The 24,434-nt window shown below is 35.0% G+C and overlaps 3 protein-coding genes across 6 annotated transcripts; all 3 read left to right on the top strand.

The window, feature by feature from the left end:
• The first annotated feature begins 2,408 nt into the window (after window positions 1-2,408).
• Window positions 2,409-9,285, top strand: LOC112527419 (UDP-glucose 4-epimerase GEPI48-like). Its single transcript, XM_025138072.1, has 9 exons — window positions 2,409-2,866; window positions 3,951-4,000; window positions 4,677-4,812; window positions 6,032-6,133; window positions 6,233-6,460; window positions 7,319-7,397; window positions 7,539-7,621; window positions 7,738-7,829; window positions 8,779-9,285. Exons 1-9 carry the CDS (start codon window positions 2,678-2,680, stop codon window positions 8,870-8,872), a joined length of 1,053 nt encoding a protein of 350 aa, XP_024993840.1. The 5' UTR covers window positions 2,409-2,677; the 3' UTR covers window positions 8,873-9,285.
• Window positions 9,286-11,122: 1,837 nt separating this feature from the next.
• On the top strand, window positions 11,123-17,585 carry LOC112527616 (dynamin-related protein 5A-like). 4 transcript variants are annotated; one of them, XM_025138354.1, is made up of 16 exons: window positions 11,123-11,251; window positions 11,597-11,660; window positions 12,273-12,377; window positions 12,502-12,603; window positions 12,965-13,015; window positions 13,100-13,161; window positions 13,510-13,600; window positions 13,692-13,756; window positions 13,916-14,110; window positions 14,194-14,313; window positions 14,387-14,457; window positions 14,980-15,205; window positions 15,289-15,339; window positions 16,047-16,275; window positions 16,753-16,892; window positions 17,232-17,585. In XM_025138354.1, exons 1-16 carry the CDS (start codon window positions 11,123-11,125, stop codon window positions 17,352-17,354), a joined length of 1,824 nt encoding a protein of 607 aa, XP_024994122.1. In that variant the 3' UTR covers window positions 17,355-17,585. The 4 variants fall into 4 exon arrangements, with proteins under 4 accessions (XP_024994122.1, XP_024994123.1, XP_024994124.1 ...); XM_025138355.1 differs by having other exon boundaries at window positions 15,307-15,339; XM_025138356.1 differs by lacking the exon at window positions 12,965-13,015.
• Window positions 17,586-19,250: 1,665 nt separating this feature from the next.
• LOC112528640 (origin of replication complex subunit 4) lies at window positions 19,251-24,386 on the top strand. The gene is made up of 16 exons (XM_025139662.1): window positions 19,251-19,378; window positions 19,555-19,645; window positions 19,733-19,789; window positions 19,927-19,974; window positions 20,462-20,512; window positions 20,597-20,640; window positions 21,030-21,093; window positions 21,286-21,372; window positions 22,528-22,619; window positions 22,726-22,807; window positions 22,953-23,038; window positions 23,135-23,244; window positions 23,692-23,784; window positions 23,870-23,934; window positions 24,023-24,188; window positions 24,301-24,386. Exons 1-16 carry the CDS (start codon window positions 19,272-19,274, stop codon window positions 24,384-24,386), a joined length of 1,329 nt encoding a protein of 442 aa, XP_024995430.1. The 5' UTR covers window positions 19,251-19,271.
• Window positions 24,387-24,434: the final 48 nt, after the last annotated feature.

The following is a 24,434-nucleotide window of genomic DNA, read 5'->3' on the forward strand; positions in this document are numbered from 1 at the left end:
CCCAAACAAAATACTAGAAATTCGCTAAAAATAATCCATCCTTATCTCTTTCTCCCTTAAACCCATTGGTCTTCATCTTATCCAAACAAATAACTTAACTCATTCGTAATTTATAGGGTCTGTTTATTAGCAGCTTAATGTGATTCACAGCTCATTCGATCAACTATATATGATTGTTTGATAGTGGCTTAATGATATAGAAAATAATGTATTCGATAAGCTTCTAAGGAGAACTTTATACAGAAAGCCAAGTTTTTTTTACAAATTTGCCTATCCTAATCAAAAAACACGTTTTTTCCATCTATGAACAAAATACTCTCATAAATAAAAACATTTTTATTATATACAGACAAATTAATTAATACAGACAATTTTATACATATAAAATTTAAAAAATACATAACATTTAATTATAAATATAATAATATAAAATAAACATTTTTACAACATTTTCAAGTTTGAAAGGTGGAAGGAGGTGGTCGGCAAGCAAAGAAGGAAAGTCATGTTGAAATTGTGAAGTGGGTCAATTTCTTCCTCCTTGGGGTATACCGTTGGACCAATAGAATGCTGCCACGTTTAAATATATATTTTTTAATTTTAAAAACCGTCGGTGTTCAACCTCCACACCAATAACAGTAATTTTTTTATTTTTATATCAAGTATCGTTTCAATAAATTGATATCATTTTATTCTTGTTTAACGAACAAAAAACCTCTTTATTCAAAGTTTACTGTTTTTAGGTTACGTCTCGAAAGGATATCAATTTGTTATAAAAGATGGTGGATACTTGACGTAACTATCTTCGAGGTTAATAAAAACTCATCGAAACAAGTATGAAAACAAGACGGAAAAAATTGGAACCGATGTAACACGTTTTCTAACTCTTACCAACAAAAGAAATGCGTCTTTTTCTTCTTCTTTTGGTCTTATATCACGTATGTTCAAGAAACAAATAAGTGTCGATGTAGAAATAATAGAAACTATTAGGTACTGTACGGTATATATCCTGGTACCCACTTACAGAAAACCCAATAATAATTATATCGAATGGATTTAAAACCAGTCAAAGTAATTGGATATTTTGTATCCCGATACTTGCCTACGTCTAGACACGTATAAGTAAATACGAAAATCTAAATCTTGTAAATCATAATCAACCAAATCAGTAATAAAAGATATGCAAGATCCTGGTTTTGTTTCATAGATCAGTAGTCTATGTCTTTTTAAAGTTACTTAAGTGTTTATTTAGCTGTTTCATAAACTCAGTCAAGATATGCGCAAGCTCCTCGAATACCCACGATTTTTTTGATATTCAAATAACTGTATAATATTTTTATAACTTTGCCAAGTCGACTCCCACATGCTATTCTCACTAACACAAATCTATTATTTTAGGAATGTTTGTTTTTCGGTATGGAAATGATTACATTTCAATGATTATAATACAATAATTTGTATATCATAAGTTGATTGATTGTATCTAAATACAAGACAGGTCTGCATTCGATCCCAAACCTTCCATTAGCATCAGTCGTTGAGCAAACCAAAAAATAACGTCTCACGTCAGTGTTTTTACAGGCAGATTTCGTAACAAACCAGTTGGGTTTCTAGTAATCAATCTTTTTTCCAAGTGTAATTATAAGTATAATTTTTTTTGATTAACCTGGATATCTAACCCGCTATTCGAGCCGACTAATCCCCATGACGACCACATGTTTTGCAATTAGCCAAGAGTCACCGCATTTAAACTTCCGTGACCACAAGAGGATTTTTATTTCCCCTTGGATTTGATGCTGGAACCTTTAAATATTTTTGATATTTGGAGTCAAGCTCAAACCAATCAGGTAACACATATAATTATGATTAAGATAGGTGGAATATTAGCATATGAGAGGAGGGAGGCATGATGGGTGTGTTAATTTATTAGGGAAATGAGTTGGGATGACAACTATTGTGATCAACATAAAGTTAAAAGGTGACGGTTGCCACCCAATTGTTTGCCGTCACGTAAAACCCAACAACTCCATTATTTTTGCTTGATTCTCGTGATTTTCGATTTTACCATCTACGATACAAAATTGGTAACGATTGTATTACGTTTACTCGTTTACGATATGTTTAACAAATTAGTTGATATAAGTTAGCTGATGACTGATAAATTAATTGAAAATAATTGATAAACAAATCATATTTGTGTTTAATTTGAATACTGTTACCATGTTATTGGATTTTAACTACGTTAAAAAATTAGATCCAGTAAAATAATGCCAGGTGTCCTTGTTATCTTTCCCAAAGTAACTCCCCCAAATTGGGATCATGAAAGCGATTAAAGAAACCCTAATTAACTGTGTCCCACTCATTTCAATGCCACAGTATATATACTACATGGACTTCATCACGTCAAACCCACCTTGTTTGTAAATATATATCTTCATAACTTAAAAACACTCGTCTGATTCAATTCTCCCTTCTGTCAAAACAAACCGCAACGAATATTCTTTGTTTTCTTTATCGTCATCACAGATCCCTCACAATCATTACAACCCACTTTGAATTCTGCATAGAAGCTTCAGTTTTCTATACATATAGAGGGAGGAGAGCGGTTGAATCGCTTGCTGTTGTTGGAATTTTTTTGATTTCGTAGCGGTTCCATCTTTATATAACACTCTGAATTACGATGGGGCCGCCTCAGTGCATATTGGTCACCGGTGGTGCTGGTTATATAGGGAGCCATACTGTTTTGCAGCTATTGTTGGAAGGTCACAAGACGGTCGTCGTTGACAATTTTGATAATTCATCTCAAGTTGCTATCAATCGAGTTCAGAAACTCGCCGGTGATCATGGCCGTAACCTGTCTTTTCAAAAGGTTAAAGTTCTTTCCGGTCCCTTTCCAAACTTACACTTTGTTGGAATTTTTTTTCTTCTCAATTTCGAGTTTTTTTTTAATAGATTCACTGTTTAATTTGGGTGTAATACATGTTTTTATGTACGATTGTTTGCTGAAAATTTGATTGCCATTAAGTATTGGGTTTTGATTTTAAATTTATAATTGACTGGGTCCTTAACTGGATTGTAAATCGGCAGTTTTAAACTCTGTTCCCTTTTCAGAATCGATTTTGTCTTCCAAAATTCAGTTAATTAGATGCTTAATTGAGGGTAATTCATGTATGTATGTATGTATGTATATTTAATTTGTAAACCTTTTCAAGCTTGTTTTGGATTTTAAATTGGTGCTGATTCATACAGTATATAATTGATTTAGGTCTTAACCTTAAATATGTCTGTACTTTTGAGGGGTAAATAGTTCGAGTGTCCTATACAATCTCTTCAATTGTTAGGTAATCAAATTAAGTTTTATAGCCATTTAGGTAATATATTTTTTAACAACTTTTTGGAAGTGAAACATTGAATCATATATATATATATATATATATATATATGAACTGATGTGGACTTTGATGTCCCTAGGTCCTCAAGTGTGGAAGGCGATTGATGGTATAGTCTTGGTTTATTTAGGAGGTTTATATGTTGGTGGCAGGTCTACACCAAAATGGCAAAAGTGGGTTAAAAAGTTTTCTTTTAGAGCAGTTGATGTTTATTTTAATTTTACTTTTTTGATACTTATGTTTTGCCTGCTTGAACTTCTTGTGATCGAAGTGGTCACTTGCACATTAGCGCATATAGCTCCTTGTGTGCTGGGCTTTGTTCGTGTGTGTGTGTGTGTGTACTTTCATCTGCTGTCATAAGGAGATCGCTTGTTATTATTTAGTTTTAGATTACAAATATGAACAGCGGAGGATGCAACGGAGTTGGTTTTTTGGTTAATCCAATTAAAATCACTGGACCATGAATAGTATCAAATGAGGGCTAACTGAAGTTGTTTGGATTTAATCAAGTTGCATGCGTCTATAAGTAACACCAGAGTTTCTGATGTTTCTTCTTCACTGCAGATGGACATCCGGAATAAGACTGCATTAGAGGAGCTTTTTTCGTCCACAAAGTAAGTTTTTTTTTTCACTGACTATTCCATTATCTAAGGCCATGTTTGATAACGATAAGCTAGCATATTTTTCTGAGTTTATTGAAAAAACCCCATTTGGTAAGCCATAACTAGTTTTTTTGAAAAGCTACTTCAGATACCTTTTCAATTAGCTCCAACGGTTTCTTTTTCACTTTCTTTTTTGGTCATTTTACATTGTCATATAGCTTATTAGCTAGTTTTTATAAAATGTGACTAGTTTATAAACTAGCTTATTCGCCAATAGCTAGCTTTTCAACTAACAACTAGCTTTTCAACCAACGAGTAGCTTACTTGCTAGTTTGCCAAACATAGCCTGACCGCTAAAATATTGAACAAGGGATGCTTTCTGTGATCTGTCTGTGTATGGTGTTTTTTCTACGACACTGGGGTTTGCTTACTATCATCACCATCATTTTACGCATATCATCAGTTGGCGGTGTTTTTTGATTTGCTTCTTTTCAAAATTCTTGCATTGTTACACCATTATGATAAAACTGATTAGAACAAGTGAAATGCAGTACGTAAAATTGCAACTACAGTCGGTCATAGTTTGTGAACACAGTCAAAATATGTATTTTTTGTTCTGGATTTTCCTTCCTGAGTTGTATTGAGTATGACCACCATTTTGCAACCTTCTCATGCTGGTGGTATGCAGGTTTGACGCTGTTATTCATTTTTCTGGATTAAAGGCGGTTGGTGAAAGTGTGAAGAATCCCTTGATCTATTATGACAACAATATCATTGGTACTTTAATTCTATTGGAAGTTATGAATGCCCATGGATGCAAGAAGGTAAACTATTTATTGTCTGTTTGCTCAGTGGACTTTCATTGCTTGGTTTCAGTGAAAATGTAAATGCTGTCTACTGCTTCTTCTTTTTCAGTAGTCCGTCTGCATTCTGATGCTTATCTTATGATCCTACATTCTTAGAATTTTTAAATCCCTTAGACTCAAGCATACATGGGATTGTGTAATAAAAGTTGATTTCAAGTAACAATCCATATAGTTAACTTCTTATTCAGAAAAAAGTTTTGTAAGTGATTTATATGTTTCCTGAAAGCCTATTGATTGCCTTTCATACTGTTTATCATTGTATTTTATAGTTGTTATAAACCAAACTAATTAGGCCATGTTTGACAACCATAAGGTAGCTTATTGCCTCGTTTGGTTAGCCATAAGCAGACTTTTTGAAAAGCCACTTCAAATAGCGTTTCAATAAGCTCAAAGGTTTTTTTGTGGGAAATTAACCAAAATAGTCATTTCAGCCGGTTGGATTTACCACTTAGCCATTTCTCTCCCAACTTTTCCAAAAATCACTACCTCCGCTAGTAAGACCTCCTCAACTTGCGGAGGTGCTAAACTCCAAAAAAAAAAATATCCGACTTGAGTCGGCAAGTAACACCTCCTTTACTTGCGGAGGTGGCTACATTAAAGAGTATATTATTGCTTTGCCCCATGGAGATGCATGTTTACACGTGCAGAGGTGCTTGGTTACAAGGCATGTGGCACCCTTGGAGGTGCCCATGGAGATGCATGTTTACTCAAATCAAGTTTTTTTTAAAACACCCCTCCGCAAGTTGAGGAGTTGTTACTTGCAGAGGTGGTGACTTTTTGGAAAACTTGGGAGATAAATGGCTAAGAGATAAATTTGGTCTGCTGAAATGGCTATTTTTATTAATTTCCCTTTTTTTTCACTTTTTTCTAATTATGCTCTTTATATATTTTCAGTTAATTTTTCAACTTGTTCCTTTAGGTCATTTTACATTGTCATCTAGCTTGTATACTTGTTTTTACCAAACATGACTAGTTTCAGCCAACAAGTAACTTATCAACCAACAACTAGCTTTTCCACTAACAGCTAACATTTCCACTAACAGCTAGCTTATCATCTACATTGCAAAATATAGCCTTATTTCATCTCTTGAAAAGTTTTATTAGAGCTGGTTGATGCTGGCATGAGAATATTCCACTTGCTAATTTGACATTATTTTATATATTTTCAACATTTCAGCTTGTGTTTTCATCATCAGCCACTGTTTATGGTTGGCCAAAGGAGGTCCCGTGCACTGAAGAGTTTCCTTTATCTGCAGCCAACCCATATGGACGAACCAAGGTATAAACTTTTCACCCTTTTATCAGTTTGTTCTTCAATTATCATTTTAGAATGCTTGCATCTATCTTCAGTATGGACTAACAGAATGAACCCCTCCAGCTCATGATCGAGGAAATATGCCAAGATATATATGCTTCCGACTCTAAATGGAAAATTATATTGTTGCGGTATTTCAACCCTGTTGGTGCACACCCTAGTGGTCAAATTGGCGAAGATCCTCGTGGGGTCCCAAATAATCTTATGCCCTTTGTCCAGCAAGTAGCCGTTGGCAGACTACCTACACTTAAAGTATTTGGAACTGACTACTCAACGAAAGACGGAACAGGGGTATGTTTAGGCTAACAAGTTTTTATATTTTTTATTTATAATTCTTACTTGATTGGATATGCAGACATTATGTGCACTCTTGTTTTTATTGCGTTTATGGGTCTTGGTTCGACCTTTTATTTCTATTTCAAACTGGTCCATAATAGCTTTTAAAAAAAATTAATTCTCTATCTGAGTTTTGACTTTCAAATGTCAAATAATTTACTATTTAGCTTCAAAGTAGATGGGATTTTTGTTGGTTGTATATAAATATTGATAAATATATGAAAGTTGAAACATTGTTTATGCAAGGTCAAGAAATAATGGGAGTTAAATATTGGAAATACGATGTTTGAATTTCTAAAATCAGAGCTTATGAACCCTTCTAAATTCGAATAAAAAGACACTATTGGTAAATGCTGACATCAGCATATGTTATTTCATCTTGCTGATCTCTCTTGATAGGATGGTCATGCCGGATAAAGGGTAGATGATACAGTCACAATCCTTCAATAATAAATCACTTAATTCGATGTCATAAGACCAGCTCCTAATAACCTTGAGGGTTTACTCAACTGTCAAATAAAGGCTAGGTTGCTCCTTCCCATAGATCACTTGTTCGAGTCTCCTCAGAGCCACTGAGGATTTTCTTGACTGTTATCTTCATGGTCCTATGGGGTTAGTCGTAAGCTGGCCTAGACACCCACAGTTACCCGAAAAAGGAGTGGCTCCTAAAACTGTAGGAAAAGTTTCCTTTTACATCATAAAGTGAGACAAGTATTGTAGGGTATTGTGGCATAGTAGGTTTTACCGAGTTTTCTCTCTGTATTTGTTGGAAACTTTTATCTTGATCTTACCTTTTCTGCCCTCAATTTTCAGGTACGTGATTACATCCATGTCGTAGATTTAGCAGATGGACACACTGCTGCATTGAGGAAACTCTCCGACCCTAAAATAGGTGCGTATCTTTTCCCATGTTTTACATGGTGAATCTTTCTGATTTCATACGGACATCTGTAGTCTAAATGACCCTAAGTTTCGGGTATTTTTTGAAAATTGGATCATGTTCGATCTTAAACTAATGTTTTATCCTTTTTAGGTTGTGAAGTCTACAACTTGGGAACAGGAAAAGGCACATCTGTTTTGGAGATGGTAGCAGCATTTGAAAAGGCATCAGGAAAGGTATTACCATTTTGAAAAGAACTTCATAAAGGAAATTATTTGCATTTTGGGCACTAATAAGACATTTGAATTCCTCGGCTACATGTAATGTTTACGCCTTGCTTATCTTGGTCCAGCGAATTCCTCTCGTAATGGCTGGTCGTCGACCTGGTGATGCTGAGGTCGTATATGCATCAACAGGAAAGGCAGAACGTGATTTGAACTGGAAGTAAGTAGTGCTCTTGCGCTTAACGAAAAGAAAAATAGATATGTGATTTCGAGTAAAAAGAAACTAGAAAAGAAAGAAATGTTGACATGCCACACTACAACAAAATGTTCTAATAAGCTGCTATATAAGACTTGACTTTATAGGACAAAACAATTGTATGTTCTATATAAAATAAAGGTGTTACAATAGGATGATACAACGTAATTGGGCATCCCAACAAGTTTTTCAGGACACTTTTGAAATATCGTCTCTTTTTAGCTTTTTCATAGGACCCTTTTCCTGTGAACACCTCTTTTTATAAGACACATTTTTTCAAATAATGACATAAAAAGATTAGAGTCTGTTTGTTAGCAGCTTAATGAGCTTAATAGGACTCACAACTTATTTGATCAACTATTATTTGATCAACTATACATGACTGTTTGGTAGTGACGTAATGAGATATAAAGTGGCTTATTCATTAAGCTTCTAGGGGGAAGCTTTATGCAGAAAGCCAAGTTTTTCCAAACATATTCCTTCCTAAAAACAAGCTTCTTCTATCTATGAAAAAATCATCCCAAACAAAAACTTCCCCAATCTATACATGGAGATAATCCACACAAAGAGTTTTATCCATACATGATTTGATGAAAAACCAAACAAACAGCCCCTTAGAACTCTTTATTTCAAAGTTATCCTCTAAAACTTGTTAGGACGCACAAAAACATCCTATAAACTTATTGTAACAAAATTATATAGGATATACAATTGTTTGGTCCTATAAATTTAAGTCCTATTAAGCCGTCAGTTAGGAGACTTGGGATTAATATGGTGTCCTATAAAACCGAATTTGTTGTAATTCCAGTATGGAATCATGAAACAGAGATCAACATATCGCCTATCAAAACTTATGATACTTGAATTCCCCTAGGCATGATTTTCACGATTGAGATTATGCTTATAATTGCAGGGCAAAGTATGGAATAGATGATATGTGCAGAGATCAGTGGAACTGGGCCAGCAAGAATCCCTATGGTTATCTAACCAAAGATGAAGCCAAGTAAAGACTACAAACTGGATGATTCATTTAGCGTTCATATTTTATGGTAGTTTTTGATGGTTTCTGCTAAATACTTCGAAGTTATGAACTCATGGGTCTCCTGATTAGCATTAGGGTTAGCATCATCAGTGATGTTTTCCTAGTTTCATTCTTCTTTCTCTTTTCTGTAATTACTAGTTGGCTGTTTTTTTTTCTGGTTTTCTTCGTAGAAGTTAAGGTAACCGGGCTAATGCAGAAAGAGTCAAACAAAGCTAAGAACAAATGGGGGACTGTAGTTAGTCGTTTATCGTACAAATAGTTCGGTTTCTTGTATATGAAATATGGTATCTGTGTAGCAATGGATATTGGGTAGGGATGGTAAAATTTCTTTATTCATTATTATTGAATCTAATACAGTCAAGATTATTGCTTTCTGCACCTTTACTTTGGCTCCTGTTTTGGGTTGGTTTCTTTTTTGTGATTCCATGTTCTATTTAATGGTTTGCAACCATTTACTTAGACTTGGACCCTTTATCTTCTGTATATGTTAGGATCGATTCATTTTTGAATCGTTTTTCTGAAGAATAATCTTGAGGTTTCATATATTTTAACATGATATTAGAGTCAAGGTCTATTGTCGAACATTTTTGTCCAAGACTTGATACTCTGATATGTCTTTGTCCATCTAGCCTCTGTTGGAGGGGTGTGTTAGAGTCTCAAATGGGCTGGCTAGACTTGAACATTTTCTCATTAATGTATGTTGAAACCCCCTTCTGTCCTCAAATACTCTTTTGGAGAGTAATCTAATGGTTCCACATGTTCTAATGGAGACCAACATACTCTAGTTTTGAAAATCCGTTCATTAAGGGCTTAAAACCGTGATGTTTAAAATCATTTTTTATAACTTTGGAGGCTACGTTGGCTCGGTTTACATCTTCAATATAAAATTTGTTGAAATCAATGTGGCATGCTAATTAGTTTGATTCTTATAAAAATGGGTTAGCCGATTTCATTTGTTTGAAGCCATGGTTGTATTCTAAATCAATCTTAAAATATATTGCAAAAATTATTGATGTTTCCAAAGTGTTATTTGTAAAGGCGTTGACACTCTCAAAATCAACATCAAACCAAATGCAAAGTTACATTCACAAAAATACAAAAATGCAATATTGGAATTGAATAAAGGAATCTACATTTAATATAGAATGAAACACAAATATTTTCGATACAGATAAAAACACCAAAAGCCAGTAGAGAGGACAACGTTCGTAAAATATGAATGGTTGACTTTTATACTTATGTAACTTCCTATAACGGATTCTCTTTGACTAGTTCATAAAATTTATAACGCTAATGCCCCTAATCTTTTAATTTATTTCATGGATGATACCGGCTCTAATTGGGGAGCATTGAGTGGATGTTTGATAGCAGTTTAACGAGCTTAATAAGAGATATAGCTTATTTGTTCAGTTATATAGAGATGTTTGTTAGTGGCTTATTGATAAATGAGACGACTTATTCGATCAACTTGAGGTGGGAAGCTTTCTTGATAAACCACTGCATGGTAAAAATGAAAAGAAGATTGAAATATCATTCATTTAACGGATAAACTTACTAAGATCCGTAAGGACATGTACCATTTATTCTGCTTATCGTTTTTTGGAAAGTGTCCCGAACTATATACATTGATTAATTCCGGTAAATTGTGATGGCAAAAAATCAGCTCTATTGTGTGCGTCTGAAATCGAACGTCGGTCAGATGAGATATTTCACCACATCCCCCGAGACCTCAATCATTACGCCACAACCCTTGTGGTTATTTTGTCTATCGTTTGACGAATGATTCAGTAGAAATGAAAACAAGACTTCCGAGCATCGGTGTACTTTTTTTCAATAGCAAGAAATAATACGGAAAATTGGTGTAATTTACCCTTTAAATTCTTTATATAAAACAATCTTAATCTTTAAAAAAATACCATCAAAATCCATGCCTAACCATCAAGGGCTAAACTTAAGGATTAATTAAGACGTAGAAAAGAAATTTAAATTTACGAAAACAATGCAATTGCGGTCCATTTGTAGAAGTCTCATTTTATGCTTCAAATCGACCCACACTATTAGTCTCTTCTCTTGTATACACAACACACACACACACACACACACACACACACGCGCACACACACACACACACACACACACACACACACATATATATATATATATATATATATAATACAAACCCTCTTCCATTTGGAACAAGTCCTGCTCTCTTTCAATGGAGAATTTGATAAGTTTGGTGAACAAAATACAGAGAGCATGCACAGCATTGGGAGATCATGGAGAAGCAACTTCATTGCCTACTCTTTGGGACTCTTTACCCTCCATTGCAGTTGTTGGTGGCCAGGTTCTTTTCTAATTCCATCTTTCTTCAAATTTTCCTCCATTTTTCTTCATTGCATCAAATGCCCATCTTTCCTTTTCGCTCGTAGATGCAGATTCTACAGTAAAGATTCTTGATTTGTTCAATAACTGTATGTTCATTTCAGTGGTAACATGATACTGTAAAGATTGTTGTTTCTGCATTTCCACGTGATTTGGAACAAGTCTCATGATGGTTTCAGACGATAATCGAAGACCCATCTTTCGTTTCTTCAATTATGCGTGTGTAGAAAGTAGAATTTTGCTTCTTTAATCGACGAATTGTGTGTTTCATTAAGTAAAGATTCTTTCTTTTGTTTAATTTTGGCAGAGTTCAGGGAAGTCTTCAGTCTTGGAAAGTATTGTTGGCAAAGATTTCTTACCCAGAGGATCAGGTATGTCAATAAGGGCTTAATGGGTCTGAGAGCTTATTTGGTCGGCTATACGTGATTGATTGTTTGTTTGGTGGTGGCTTAATGATATAGAAAGTGCCTTAGGGCTTGTTTGTTAGCTGCTTAATTAGCTTAATGGACTCACATTTTATTCGGTCAGCTATACATGACTGATTGAGGGTGGCTTAATAATATTGAAAGTTGCTTAGCCGGTAAGCTTTATGTGGAGAGCAAAGACTTTTTCCAAACATGTCCCTCTCAGTTAAAAAAAAAACGATCCTTCCATCTATGAAATAACTACCTCAAACAAAAACCTTCTTAATCAATACTGACAGATTAATCCACACAAACAACTTTATTCATACAGGACTTAATGAAAAACCAACCAAACAGCCCCTTATTCAATAAGCTTCAAGGGGTGCTTTATGCAGAAATTCAAAGTTTTTTCCAAATATGTCCCTTCCAATTAAAAAACATGCTCCTTACATCTATCAAAAAACTCTTTCAAACAAAAACATTCCCAATATATAAAGACAGATTAATCCACATATAGACATTTGATCAAAATTTCAAGTTCAGCAAGAAATATGTGTTTTTGAACATTGCTATATGCAGGAATCGTTACTCGACGCCCACTAGTTTTGCAGCTTCATAAGATAGATGAAGGCAAAGAACACGGCGAATTCCTTCATCTTCAATCGAGGAAGTTCTATGATTTCGGTATAAACTTTATAAATAACCACCTTTCTTGCACACCCTTCTAATTCTTGAGAGCTTTTCTTGATATCGATCGTGGATTTGTTAGAGAATTAGTAACGTAACTGTAGTGATCTTTAATGGCCAGTTGCTGTAAGAAAAGAGATTTCAGACGAGACTGATCGTGTAACAGGCGAAACGAAACAAATTTCAAGTGTCCCAATTCATCTTAGTATCTATTCTCCAAATGGTAAATTCATCATAACTTTAACTAATATAAGGGCCGTTTACTAAACGCTTACCTGGTAAGTACTTACTCGGTAATTTCCCTCACCGGATGAACATGGCAAGGGTCAAGAATCTTACCCGGTAAGAGCAATGATAAGGATTGGAGAGTCTTACCCGGTAAGTCAGGATGATGACTCTTACCCGGATAAGCGCTTACCAAGTAAATTGTGGTATATGATAGGTGTTGATGTACTACAATAAAATAAATTATAGTGTTAGACTCCTAATGTTAAGCACTTACCGGGTAAGCATTTAGGTAAACGGCCCCATAGATCTATAGCAATTATGGAAGGAATTTTTGATGAAAATTATGAACTCGACAGTGGTGAATTTGACATTGGTTGATCTTCCCGGTCTCACAAAAGTTGCGGTTGGTAAGTGAAGAAGATACTTGTTGCTTTCTAACGAAAATTTTGACACGAAACGAGCTTACTGATTCAAATATTGGATGAATGTAGATGGTCAATCTGAAAGCATCGTACAAGATATCGAGAATATGGTCCGCTCCTATATTCAAAAGGTATGCTATAATTTCGGTTGTTAAAAAAAGTGCATACTCGTTTGTAGCGTTTCAAGTTAATTTTGTAACCTTAAAAAACGTAGCGGAAATTAATTTTATGGTACTTATTTAGAAAGCTTTTCTAAAAGAAACGCTAAGCAGAATCCAATGACGTTTAAAACAAATCTAAAAAATCCATAAGGTGTTTAGAAGGTTACCTTCGGGTTTCTGATAGTAAAAGCCTACGTATTCTTTGTTAGGTTTACATATTCATTGGCAGTGTTCCTGTGTGACACGTGTCGTGGGCATATAAAAACTTACATTGTTGATAACTATCTGTTTGTCATTAATGGGATTTTCTTGATTCAGCCAAACTGCATTATTTTGGCAATTTCACCTGCTAATCAAGATCTGGCAACCTCAGACGCGATTAAAATGTCGCGTGAAGTGGATCCCACAGGTACCCGAATGCGTTTATGTTTGTCGTTAGCTTCTAAAAACTTGTTAACATTCTAAAAATGGTAAGTTACAAGCTTGAATTGTGTCATTAGGAGAAAGAACTATTGGAGTCTTGACCAAAATCGATTTGATGGATAAGGGTACCGATGCAGTTGATGTAAGTTAATCTGGAAATTTACATATAGCCAAAGCTGATTGGTGGTTTCACTTTTTAGCCGATCCTTGCGCAGAAGGCTTAAGCATATGCAAAAGTATGCTTGAATGATGCCTTAATTAGTGGGGTTGATCTTGTTCATATGTTCTCTTGATTTCTTAGATCTTAGAAGGGAAATCGTATCGGCTAAAGTTTCCGTGGGTTGGGGTTGTTAATCGTTCACAACAAGATATCAATAAAAGGGTCGATATGACTTCTGCAAGACGTAGAGAACGGGAATACTTTTTCAACAGCCGAGAATACAAGCATCTGGCTTCGAGAATGGGTTCTGAATATCTTGCAAAGATGCTTTCAAAGGTAAATTCTTGGAAATTTTCTTGAAATGAATCTTCTTGTTGTTGTTTTTGTGTAACGAGCGTTGACAAGTGATTTACTCTCAGCATTTGGAAGGCGTGATCAAGTCCCGAATCCCAGGCATACAGTCGTTAATCAGCAAAACTGTTGCTGATCTTGAAGCTGAATTGAGCCATCTTGGAAAGCCCATTTCTACGGATGCTGGTGTAAGTCTTCCGTCTTGGTGTCGGGTGGTCTTTTGATGGAACTCGAGCTTCATGGTCATGGTTAAAAATGTAGGGAAAGTTGCTCGTGATGATGGATATATGTCGGGCTTTTGATCAAATATACAAAGAACATCTAGAGGGGATGTAAGTATGCGATCCTCAACCACCTGCTCTTTACAACAAAATGGGCTTTATAGGACACAAAATATGTCTAAATGTCCTAATAGACTGTTTTATAGGACTTAAATTTTAACAAAATATGTCTAAATGTCCTAATAGATTGCTTTCACGTAAAGAATGGCAATTTTGATTATTGCATTGAGAATATGGCTAAAAAGTGAATGGAGGTGGGAAGATTGGTTATTTTAGTCAATTTCCGTTGTTTTTATAAGATATTTCTTTTTCAAATAATGTCATATAAAAAGACTAATAAGACAGTTTATTTCCCTAGAAAATTGTTAGGACACTCAAAAATGTCCTATCAACTTATTTGTAACACTTTTATATATGACGGACAATTGTTTGGTTCCATGAACTCAAATATTATAAAGCAGTCTATTAGGACATTTAGAAATAATTTGGTGTGCTGATTTTGTTGTACGGCTTTAGCATCTATACATTTGTGGGTGTTTCTTTATATTCGAGTTTTCTTTTCACGTTATACAGGCGATCCGGAGGAGATCAAATTTACCATGTTTTCGAACGCCAGCTTCCTGCTGCTCTAAAGAAGTTGCAGTTCGACAAGCAGCTTTCGATGGAGAATATCAAGAAACTGATCACAGAAGCCGATGGATATCAACCGCATCTTATTGCTCCTGAACAAGGATACCGTCACATCATTGAATCTTCGTTGGTTACCATCAAAGGACCCGCCGAGGCCTCCGTGAATGCGGTAACTCAAAAGAAAGGGAAAAAAAAGAAACTTTTAGTTTTCGGGTTCTTGAAAAGAAGCTAACTTTTCAAGATTTCATTCAGGTTCATATGATATTGAAGGAGCTGGTTCGAAAAGCCATCAGTGAAACCATGGTGAGTTTCTTGTACCATTTTCGGGTCGTTTAGGATGCGTTTGGTATCGAGACAGACAAGAAAGGAACATAACAATTGTTCAACATTTGATAAGACTATAACTGAACAGAAAAAAAAATAGATAAAATGACTGATTTACCTCTGATGAGTTGTTTATATCTTCTATATATTTTGATTAATTTATGTAATATATTAAATTATGATAAATAAATATTTTTATAATAAAATATATCGTTAGAAAGTTTTCATCAAAACGATACCAAAATAAAAAAGTTTATTTAGTTTTTAATTTTTATTTTATACTTTTTCTATATTATTTTTTATTATTAATATTTAATAAATTACATAAATTAACCAAAATATAAAATCCATATAAAAATAATATTTTGAGGTCAGTAAAATAAAAGTTTAGAGACCATAAAATATGAGAAATAAAATCTAAAGAATGAATAAAATGTAAAGATGGTGACTAGTTTGATGTTTGAGAAGAGAATTAAGTGTTATTTTGAGGATACATTGGTAAAATGTAAGTCTGTTCCACCTTATTCCATGGGGTGAGGATGGAATACGTCTGTTCCATATAAAAGTTCAGCCAAACATGGATCAGTGATCCTCATTCTGTTATGTTTCATCTTGTCCAGTGTACCAAAGGCACCCTTAAAGAAGTATTTTTTTTTTCTTTAAGTATTTCAAGATTTCTTGATCAGGAGCTGAAGCAGTATCCAAGTTTAAGAAAAGAAGTGGAAAATGCTGCAAATGAGTCACTTGAAAGAATGAAGAAAGAAAGTAAGAAGGCAACACTTATGCTGGTTGATATGGAATGCTCTTACTTTACGGTTGACTTCTTTCGCAACCTTCCTCAAGAAGTCGATAAGGGTGGGAACCCGACACAATCCATTTTCGACAGATATAACGACATCTATCTTAGACGAATTGGTGAGCTCCTGGATTCCTAACTCATGCACACTTCTCACCTTTGATGAGGTTGGATTCCTAACTCATGCACACTTCTCACCTTTGATGAGGTTTGAACCTTTAACCTCGTAACAGACCGAATTCATATCGAGGTTTTTGACTTAACTAGCCTTTTTTATAAAAAACTTTACAAAAATAACTCAAATACTCATTTTTTTCCCCAAAACTAACTCCTAATTTCGTACCCTTTTTCATGAAAGGAGAAAGGGCCAACAAAAATCCACGTGAGCCCCACCAAATCTGGCACAGCTTCGTGCCAGGTGGTGCGATTCACGGTTGCCGGCACGAAAGGGCCCACCTGCTGGCACCGATTTGACCCCACCCTCCTGATTTATGTCCCTTATAACATTTTCATGTTAGAAGATCTATAAGAATGAAGAATGAAAGAAAAATGGTATATAATCTTGAAGGTAAATCATAGTTTGAATTTGTGATCAGGAACGACGGTTTTGCAGTACGTGAATATGGTTCTTGCAGGCTTAGTGAACTCGGTTCCGAAGTCTGTGGTTCACTGTCAAGTTCGTGAAGCCAAACGCAGCCTCCTCGACCATTTCTTTGCCGAATTGGGTCAAAAAACGGTAAGTTACCCATCATTTGTGGTCGCATCTCCAACCATACTGCAAAAACACCTTTTTGCCGGTTTGGAAACTCCAACCACACCGCATAAGAAAAACGGCAAAACGCTTGAGATTGGAGAGATACGCCGTGTTCCTGCAGAGTGGTTGGAGTTCGAACTCTATTTTGATGTTAATGGGCCCGCTTTTCGGTTGTAGACATCAAAAGGGTATTGTTGTCTGAACTCCGTTGGATCAAATCATAGCACTGAAAATGTAAAAATAAAGGTTTGATGCTGACACGTAGGAGAATGAATTATGATACGTAATTATTTGTTACTTATATCGATGATTTATATGCAGCCAAATCAGTTATCGAAGTTATTGGATGAAGATCCCGCGATCATGGAGAGGCGATCATCGATCGCGAAGAGATTAGAATTATATAAAAGTGCAGAAATGGAGATTAATGGTGTTTCATGGTGATTAAAAGGCCATGAAAATGCTGTCATCTCTGTCTCAACTTCTTTGGGTTCATATATTTGCATGTTTTTAGTTGAGGATTAAATCAGATGCAAAGCACGAAGTGCAAAGTCATCTGGTTTTTTATTCGTAGTCATGGGCAAAAATAGAATTTCACGTTCCCGTTTTCTCAGTCGATGAAATCGACTTATCGGATGTATGCGTTACCGTTATAGAATTTGTATTTGACGTGACACTGGAAGGTTCAAATGAGAGGTTAAATATCGTGAGAATGTAAGAAAGAAAGGTTTGTATGATTCGTTGAAAAAATTATGAAACAACACACACGATAAACGCATTTAGGAAAACAGTACAATGGTAAAAACGAAACAATTAACGTTTATGGTATGTTTTGTTCAAAACGTACGTTATCATAAAATCTGGAATTTTTATAAGAACGGAATAATTTTGTTTAGGGTAACGGATAAGAGGGTTTTATTTTGAGAAACCATGAAATTATGATAAATTTGAGAACCAGTACATAATGTGTTATTTAATATGAATTTTTTTTCATTTAAGACTATAGTTTAACATATATTTATTTCACACGTATTTGTTTCATGATGTGAACCACGTGAACTGTTTTAGCCTGTTTGTGAGACAAAAGTTAAATATAAATAAGTTTTACATTGTGAATGAATACATATGAAACAAACACATTATGAAACAAATATATGATCATCAATATATTAAATATTAGTCTTATATGGAAAAAGAAACCTATAAAAAATACCTTAAGATAAAAGATCGGTTATCGTAATTTGGAGATTTTATTTCATTACGTTCCATGATGTTCAAATATAATTTTTTTAAGTATATGATATTTATATACGGTAAATTGTACAAATAAACTCACACACTCTCTTCACATTTTGTGAGGTTTGAACTTCTCACCTCCTAAATGACTAAAGACTCGTATACCGGTAAACCAAAGTCCCTTTGATAAATTTCCTTTTGTTATTATAAAATTCTAACATAAGATTACATTAATACCGGAGTTTTCACTACAGCTCTCAATTGTATTTATTTTGGTGGATGAAATTTGTATATTTTTAATTATTTATTAAATAATAATAACATATTTTAATTAAATTAATTGTGTGATCAAATTTGCGGTTATTAGCTCATTGTAGAGATTGGCCAAAAATGAGGTCGGGTCGGACTTAAATATGTACGTTCGGGTCGGTCCTATTTTTTTGTAAAAATCAATTTTAGGAAACTTGTTTAAAGCTTATTTATATCATCTCATCAAAATACATTTTAAAATCTTTAATTGGGTCATTTAAATACAGTTTTTTATACAAAAATATTATAAATGTTTCTATAATTACGAATTTTAAAATTTAGTACTGAAACACTTTAAAAAGAACTTGAAAAACTTACAAAAAGACACTTGAAAATTTTGATAAAAAACTTAAAAATTCTATAAAAATCTTGATATATAATTTATAAGAAACTTGACTTTTAAAAGAATGGGTCATATGTATAACCGGTTCCTGTCTTGGATTGGGCCTTAATTTTCATTAACAAAACATAATAGGTCCCGAACCATCGGTCTACAACCAGTCCTTACCCGTCTCTACAGGTCCCAGTACTAAGCCGGTACAGATCCGAGCCGGGCCCATTTTGAGCATCTTTACTCTCTAGGCTCTAGCTCGTTGTGAGGCGTGAGCCGAGGTTATATGGGCTCGAGAATGGGCTTAAATTTACCATGGGCCCGATTGGTTAAAAGGCCCTTAACTACCATGGACCACCGTTTTGCAACCTTACCACCGACCGGACGATCTTTTCCCGCCATTTTCCTCTGTCACCGCCTATTATTTTGGGAGATTGCTCTGGTAGTTAAACTTCATCGGAGAGAAAAGTCGCGGATTATTGAGGATGGGTCGAAGAACAGCAGAGGAAGCGCAAGTCCTCCTTCGTAGAAGACTCTGTGATCCCAATTTCATCTTCTCCGTCTTCTCCGATTCTCCCGATAGCAACTACAGGTTCGATTTCTGTAAATGTATGTGTGTGTTTAGTTTCTGATAAAATTATTCGAATCGTGTACAACTTCTACGATTTATATGCGAAACTTTAAATCTCCTTTTTGTTGACCTCCATTTTGATGGATTATTGTTTGGATTAAAAGTGTTTGCCGAATATAATTTCTGAACAAATGCAGCAAGTTGAAATTTATAGTATCAAGTTCAGTGACTGAGGCCTGTAATAATTCAATGCTGCTTCTGGGACCTCGAGGATGCGGGAAAATTGCGGTATAATATTCAGTTTTTGTATCAGTTTATTTTGGTTTTTGATAGTTTGTAACGTGATTTCATGAAGTCATTGATTACGGAATTTAGGTGTTGGACCTTGTTCTAGAAGATTTACTGAAAGAATATCCTGAAATGATCTCAGTGGTATGTATATCGTTTATCTATTTATGATTTTATGTTCACATTACATTTTGTTACTATAAAGAATGTGTATGTTTTTTGGTCTAAATTATTTGGGCACAACAGTTAATGTCTGATTGCTTCTTTTCGAGTTTGTTCAGATTAAACTGAATGGGCTTTTACACTGTGATGACAATTGTGCTGTAAAGGTGAAATTCTTAAATTCATTCCTTTTACCTTTTGAAGTTATGCTTGGCTTCCGTTTTCATATGTTAATTACTCTACATCGATAATAGTGTGCACCTCATTCTGCCCTTGTTCTTTTTTGTGTTCCCGTAAATACCTTTTATATTTGATGATTAAGGTGTACTTAAGAACTTGATAAATGGTCAAATATAGGTTTTACTCGAAGCAAAAAAGAGTGTCGCAGAACTGCCAACATCATCGTGATATGAATCTTCTCCAAGTAGTTACATATATATTATATTTACAAAAAGATTTGAATATTTCTTGCAAATTGATCACCATCATGATCATGGTATATGTTAATGAAAAATATCCATAGGATCTTGACCAATAAAATCTTCTCATTCTATTATAGGTGTTCATATTAACTAACAACTTTTAATTTAGGATTTTTTTCCATCTTTTCTCATCTTATATTCTTCGTTTGAATATGTTTCCTGTTCATTTCAGGAAATTGCTAGACAATTATGTATTGAGCATGAACTGATGTTTTCTAAAATGGTACCACCTTGGATTCATCTTTGACTGAATGATACATCCGAGCCAAGTTAACTTGGACCTGATCATCTTGTCAATGTATTTCAGGCATCATATGATGATAATTCACAGTTTATGATAGCCATGTTACGGTCAGTATCCATTTCTTTTCTCTTTCTCAGTGTGTGTGTTTTCGGTAAATATATATACTCATTCCGTCCTATGAAAACGACAACACTTGCCACCTCAGTATGAAAAACGACAACATTTCCTATTTACATTACTTTGTAGTGTAATAATGCATTTTACGTCATTGTCATAATCACAAAGAGCTCACGATATTGATTTTGGTCCACAAGGTTCCCCCATTTTGTCACCATTGAAGGGTAATTAAGACATTTTGGTTAATAGTCAAATATTATTATACTACATGAAGAATCAAACATTGCAATTTTCATGGGATGGAGAGAGTAGTTCTATTGACTTCTAAATTCAGCTGTTGGCTAAGTGTCTTCTATTTAATTATGATCTCCATTAACAGAGAATGTGGATTAGCACACAAGACGGTCGTTTTTATATTGGATGAGTTTGACCTTTTTGCTCAGGTGAAGTCTGCATACTGATTGTAATTCTTGGGTTATTTCCTTTCATCCTGGAATTTTGGAATTTAATGTTGTGCTGTTGTTTCCTTCTACTCCTTTTTCCCTAACTTTTTCATGTTCCTAAAGCTGGCATATCATTTTCACATGGAACTTATGTATGCTCCTGAAGTAGTTTTCATGTCTGATTCATTATAGGGCAAACAAAGATTACTCTACAGCTTGTTAGATGCAATGCAATCTGTATCATCACAAGCTGTTGTCATCGGTGTGAGTTGTCGATTGGTATGTTAAAAGCTTTACTTTATTACTGCATGATTGGTTTTTTTGCAGTCTGTAATCTAATATGTTCCATCTTTTAAGCGAGTTCTTTTGTGAAGTTGACTCATGCCAAGTGCATTTGACCCAATTGCAACCCAATCCAATCCAATCCAACTGATTATGGAGTGAGGGGTTCAAGCATCTTGATAGTTGGTTATGTGCATGTATGTCCAATCAAAAAGTGAATTAAAATGATATTGGTATCATTAAGAATAAAATTTTGGAAAACCAAAAGTTGGCTTTTGAAATTATAATGAAAACCTAAACCAAACAAACCCCTGTGTATGCTCCAAGATGTATGAAGACCTTACTTCTGTTTTAAGAGACAGAGAGGCTGTTTTTGAAGAAGACCCCGGCTTGCAAAAAAATAAGAAACATATCTATAAAGCACAAATATAGGCCACATATATGCAAATTAGGGGGGGGGGGGTTCACTTCGAGTACAGAGTTCTAAAATAATGCGAAGAGCCTATCTAACTAAAAAGCACACAGAACACACCAAAGATATCTTTAAACGGCCAATGCATAATCCTTTTGCTTCCAAAATTTTCGCCACTGCTCTAACCTAACATTCACCTCTCCTCTCGTCTCTGCTACCATAGTTATGTCATCAACAAATAACATGCACCACACTACAACCCTCGGATTCCTCGGGAGATCTCATCCAAAATCACCGCAAAAAGGAATGTGCTTAAACATTGTCCTTGAACTCCATCTTTTAACATGAGTCACCTTTTCTCGTGTTCATCAGGCCATAATACCATAGTTTGTACACAGTACCCTCTCTTGTCCGCTCCTCCTTCCACTTTTTCTCTTTCTTCAAATATCTACCAACTCAGATTACTTGCTATTCAACGTTCCTACATTCAAACTACCAAAATGGAGCCTAGCCTGAACCTCACTCACTCCTATCATTCCCCCAGCCCCCCTCGACAGTGTCAGCACTCGCCTAACTGGACATGACCTTAAGCTACCATTGTTGCTGTTTTCCGCTATTCGTTATGATCACACACAACCCACAGTACCACCATAAAAACACAAATAATAGGCACACAATAGCAACACACCAAAACTTGCAATTTTTAACAAAGTCAAGATTTTAGGTTGTATGCCATGCAGGATGCTGATCAGCTGTTGGAAAAAAGAGTAAGATCTCGGTTCTCACATCGGAAATTATTGTTTCTTCCTCCCCCAAAGGATGATTTGCAGAGGTGATTGTGTTGTCTTGCTTTGTCGTGCGAAGATATCTTTTAATAGGTTGGCATTTGATAGAATTTAGAAGTCTTTGCTTTTGACTCTTGTGTGTTTGCCATGCAGACTTTTGAAACACATTCTGTTGCTGCCAACAGATTCAAGCCTTCCTCATGACTATGTAACAGAATTTAATTCAAGAATTTCTGTATCCTTTTTTCTCTTTGCTAGTGACATGCTCATCTCGCATGGTACTTAAAAGAACAATGAGATTGCATGGGTTATATGTGGAAACCTATGGCAAATAGCAATCAGTTGTTTACAAGTGTATGACATTCCTTGACATGTTACAGAACATATTAGCAGATAAAAGATTCATCGAAGTCACTGATAAATTATCAGATTCTGACTCCACCTTCAGTAATTTCTTGAGATTTCTGTAAGATCCTTTTCCTGTATTCTGTAAGTATAAATTTTCATTTGGTTACCTTTTTGCTAACTTTCTTCCAAAACCTGTCAACTTTGGCTTTGTTAGGTTTTCTGCTGTAAGTTACATTGATTTGCGATCTGGTTTCATGACTCTTGACAATTTCAAATCTGCACTTTCAACCATCCAACGGCAGCCTAAGTTGGATTGCTTAAAAGGTATGATTTCTGCATCATGATCTACTCTCCTCTTCAAGGACGTCATGATTCTCTTAGCATCTTACATGCCACCAAATTCCCTGAATCCTATAAAAGATTGCAATACTCTGTTTACGGGTGTCCCACGAAAATTGCTACCTATAATTTATCTTGGCAAAAATTCTAAATTAGTGATACTGATTTGGGTCCACAAGATCCCCATGAAAATTGCTACCTATATTTTATCTTGGCAAAAGTTTTTGGTAATAGTCAAAAAACTTGTGTTAAACTCTGTTCATTTCATGGAATGAAGGGAGTGTGATTCATTCTGTACCTGCCTTTGTGGGACATAAAGACTCGAAATGGTTTCTCTCTCGAATATCTGTTCACCCCTCTTTATCTCTATCTTTAAGAGCGAAGTAGCAATATGCAAAGATTTTCCAATGCAAATTCAACTTTTTGTTGCAGATTGCTCAATTCTAGAACTTTATATGATGGTTTGCATGAAGAGATTGGAAGTCAAAGAACAGGGGTCGTATAATTTCAATTCTGTAATGAAAGGTCAGCGCCAATGTGGCTTACAGTCTTCTCCCTCTAATCATGGTGCATTGCATTAGCGATTTACATAGCTAATTCTCCATGGCAGAGTACAAAAGCATACATGATTCCTTCCAGACATCTGATAATTATTCACGTACTGTATGCATACGGGTAAATCTTATTTTTCTGTATAATATCATCATGAGTGTCTTCTGATATAGTTTTTCAAGCTAATTTTGTTGAAATTTATTACATGCAGGCCTTTGAGCACCTTCTTGATCGTCAGCTAATAGAGTTTGCAGATAGAGGACACAATCAGTCTATTGAGTTTCGTTCAGTGAAGCTGCTAATTTCGTCCTCTGAACTACATCAAGGATTGAAATCAAATCGCTCATGTCCGGTAAGTTACTTGGGTTTTGGTTCCAGTTTTATATGATATGATTATGGGTTTCTTCAGTATGGATGCAAGAAATTGGTATAAATGAAAACAAGCATGGGTTAAAGAGATGGTAACTGATTTGGGTTTGGCTTGTGCAGGCAATTCTTCAAAAACTAATGGAATCCTGAAGGATACAAAGTATGTAGTAGTAGAAACAAAGAGTGTACAACATTACGAAGATTGAAGTCTTTTCCATTTAACAAATCTTTCTGTTTTCTTGTTGTATACGCTT

Source organism: Cynara cardunculus (assembly GCF_001531365.2).
Source record: "Cynara cardunculus var. scolymus isolate 2C chromosome LG 15, CcrdV1, whole genome shotgun sequence".
NCBI lineage: Eukaryota > Viridiplantae > Streptophyta > Magnoliopsida > Asterales > Asteraceae > Cynara > Cynara cardunculus.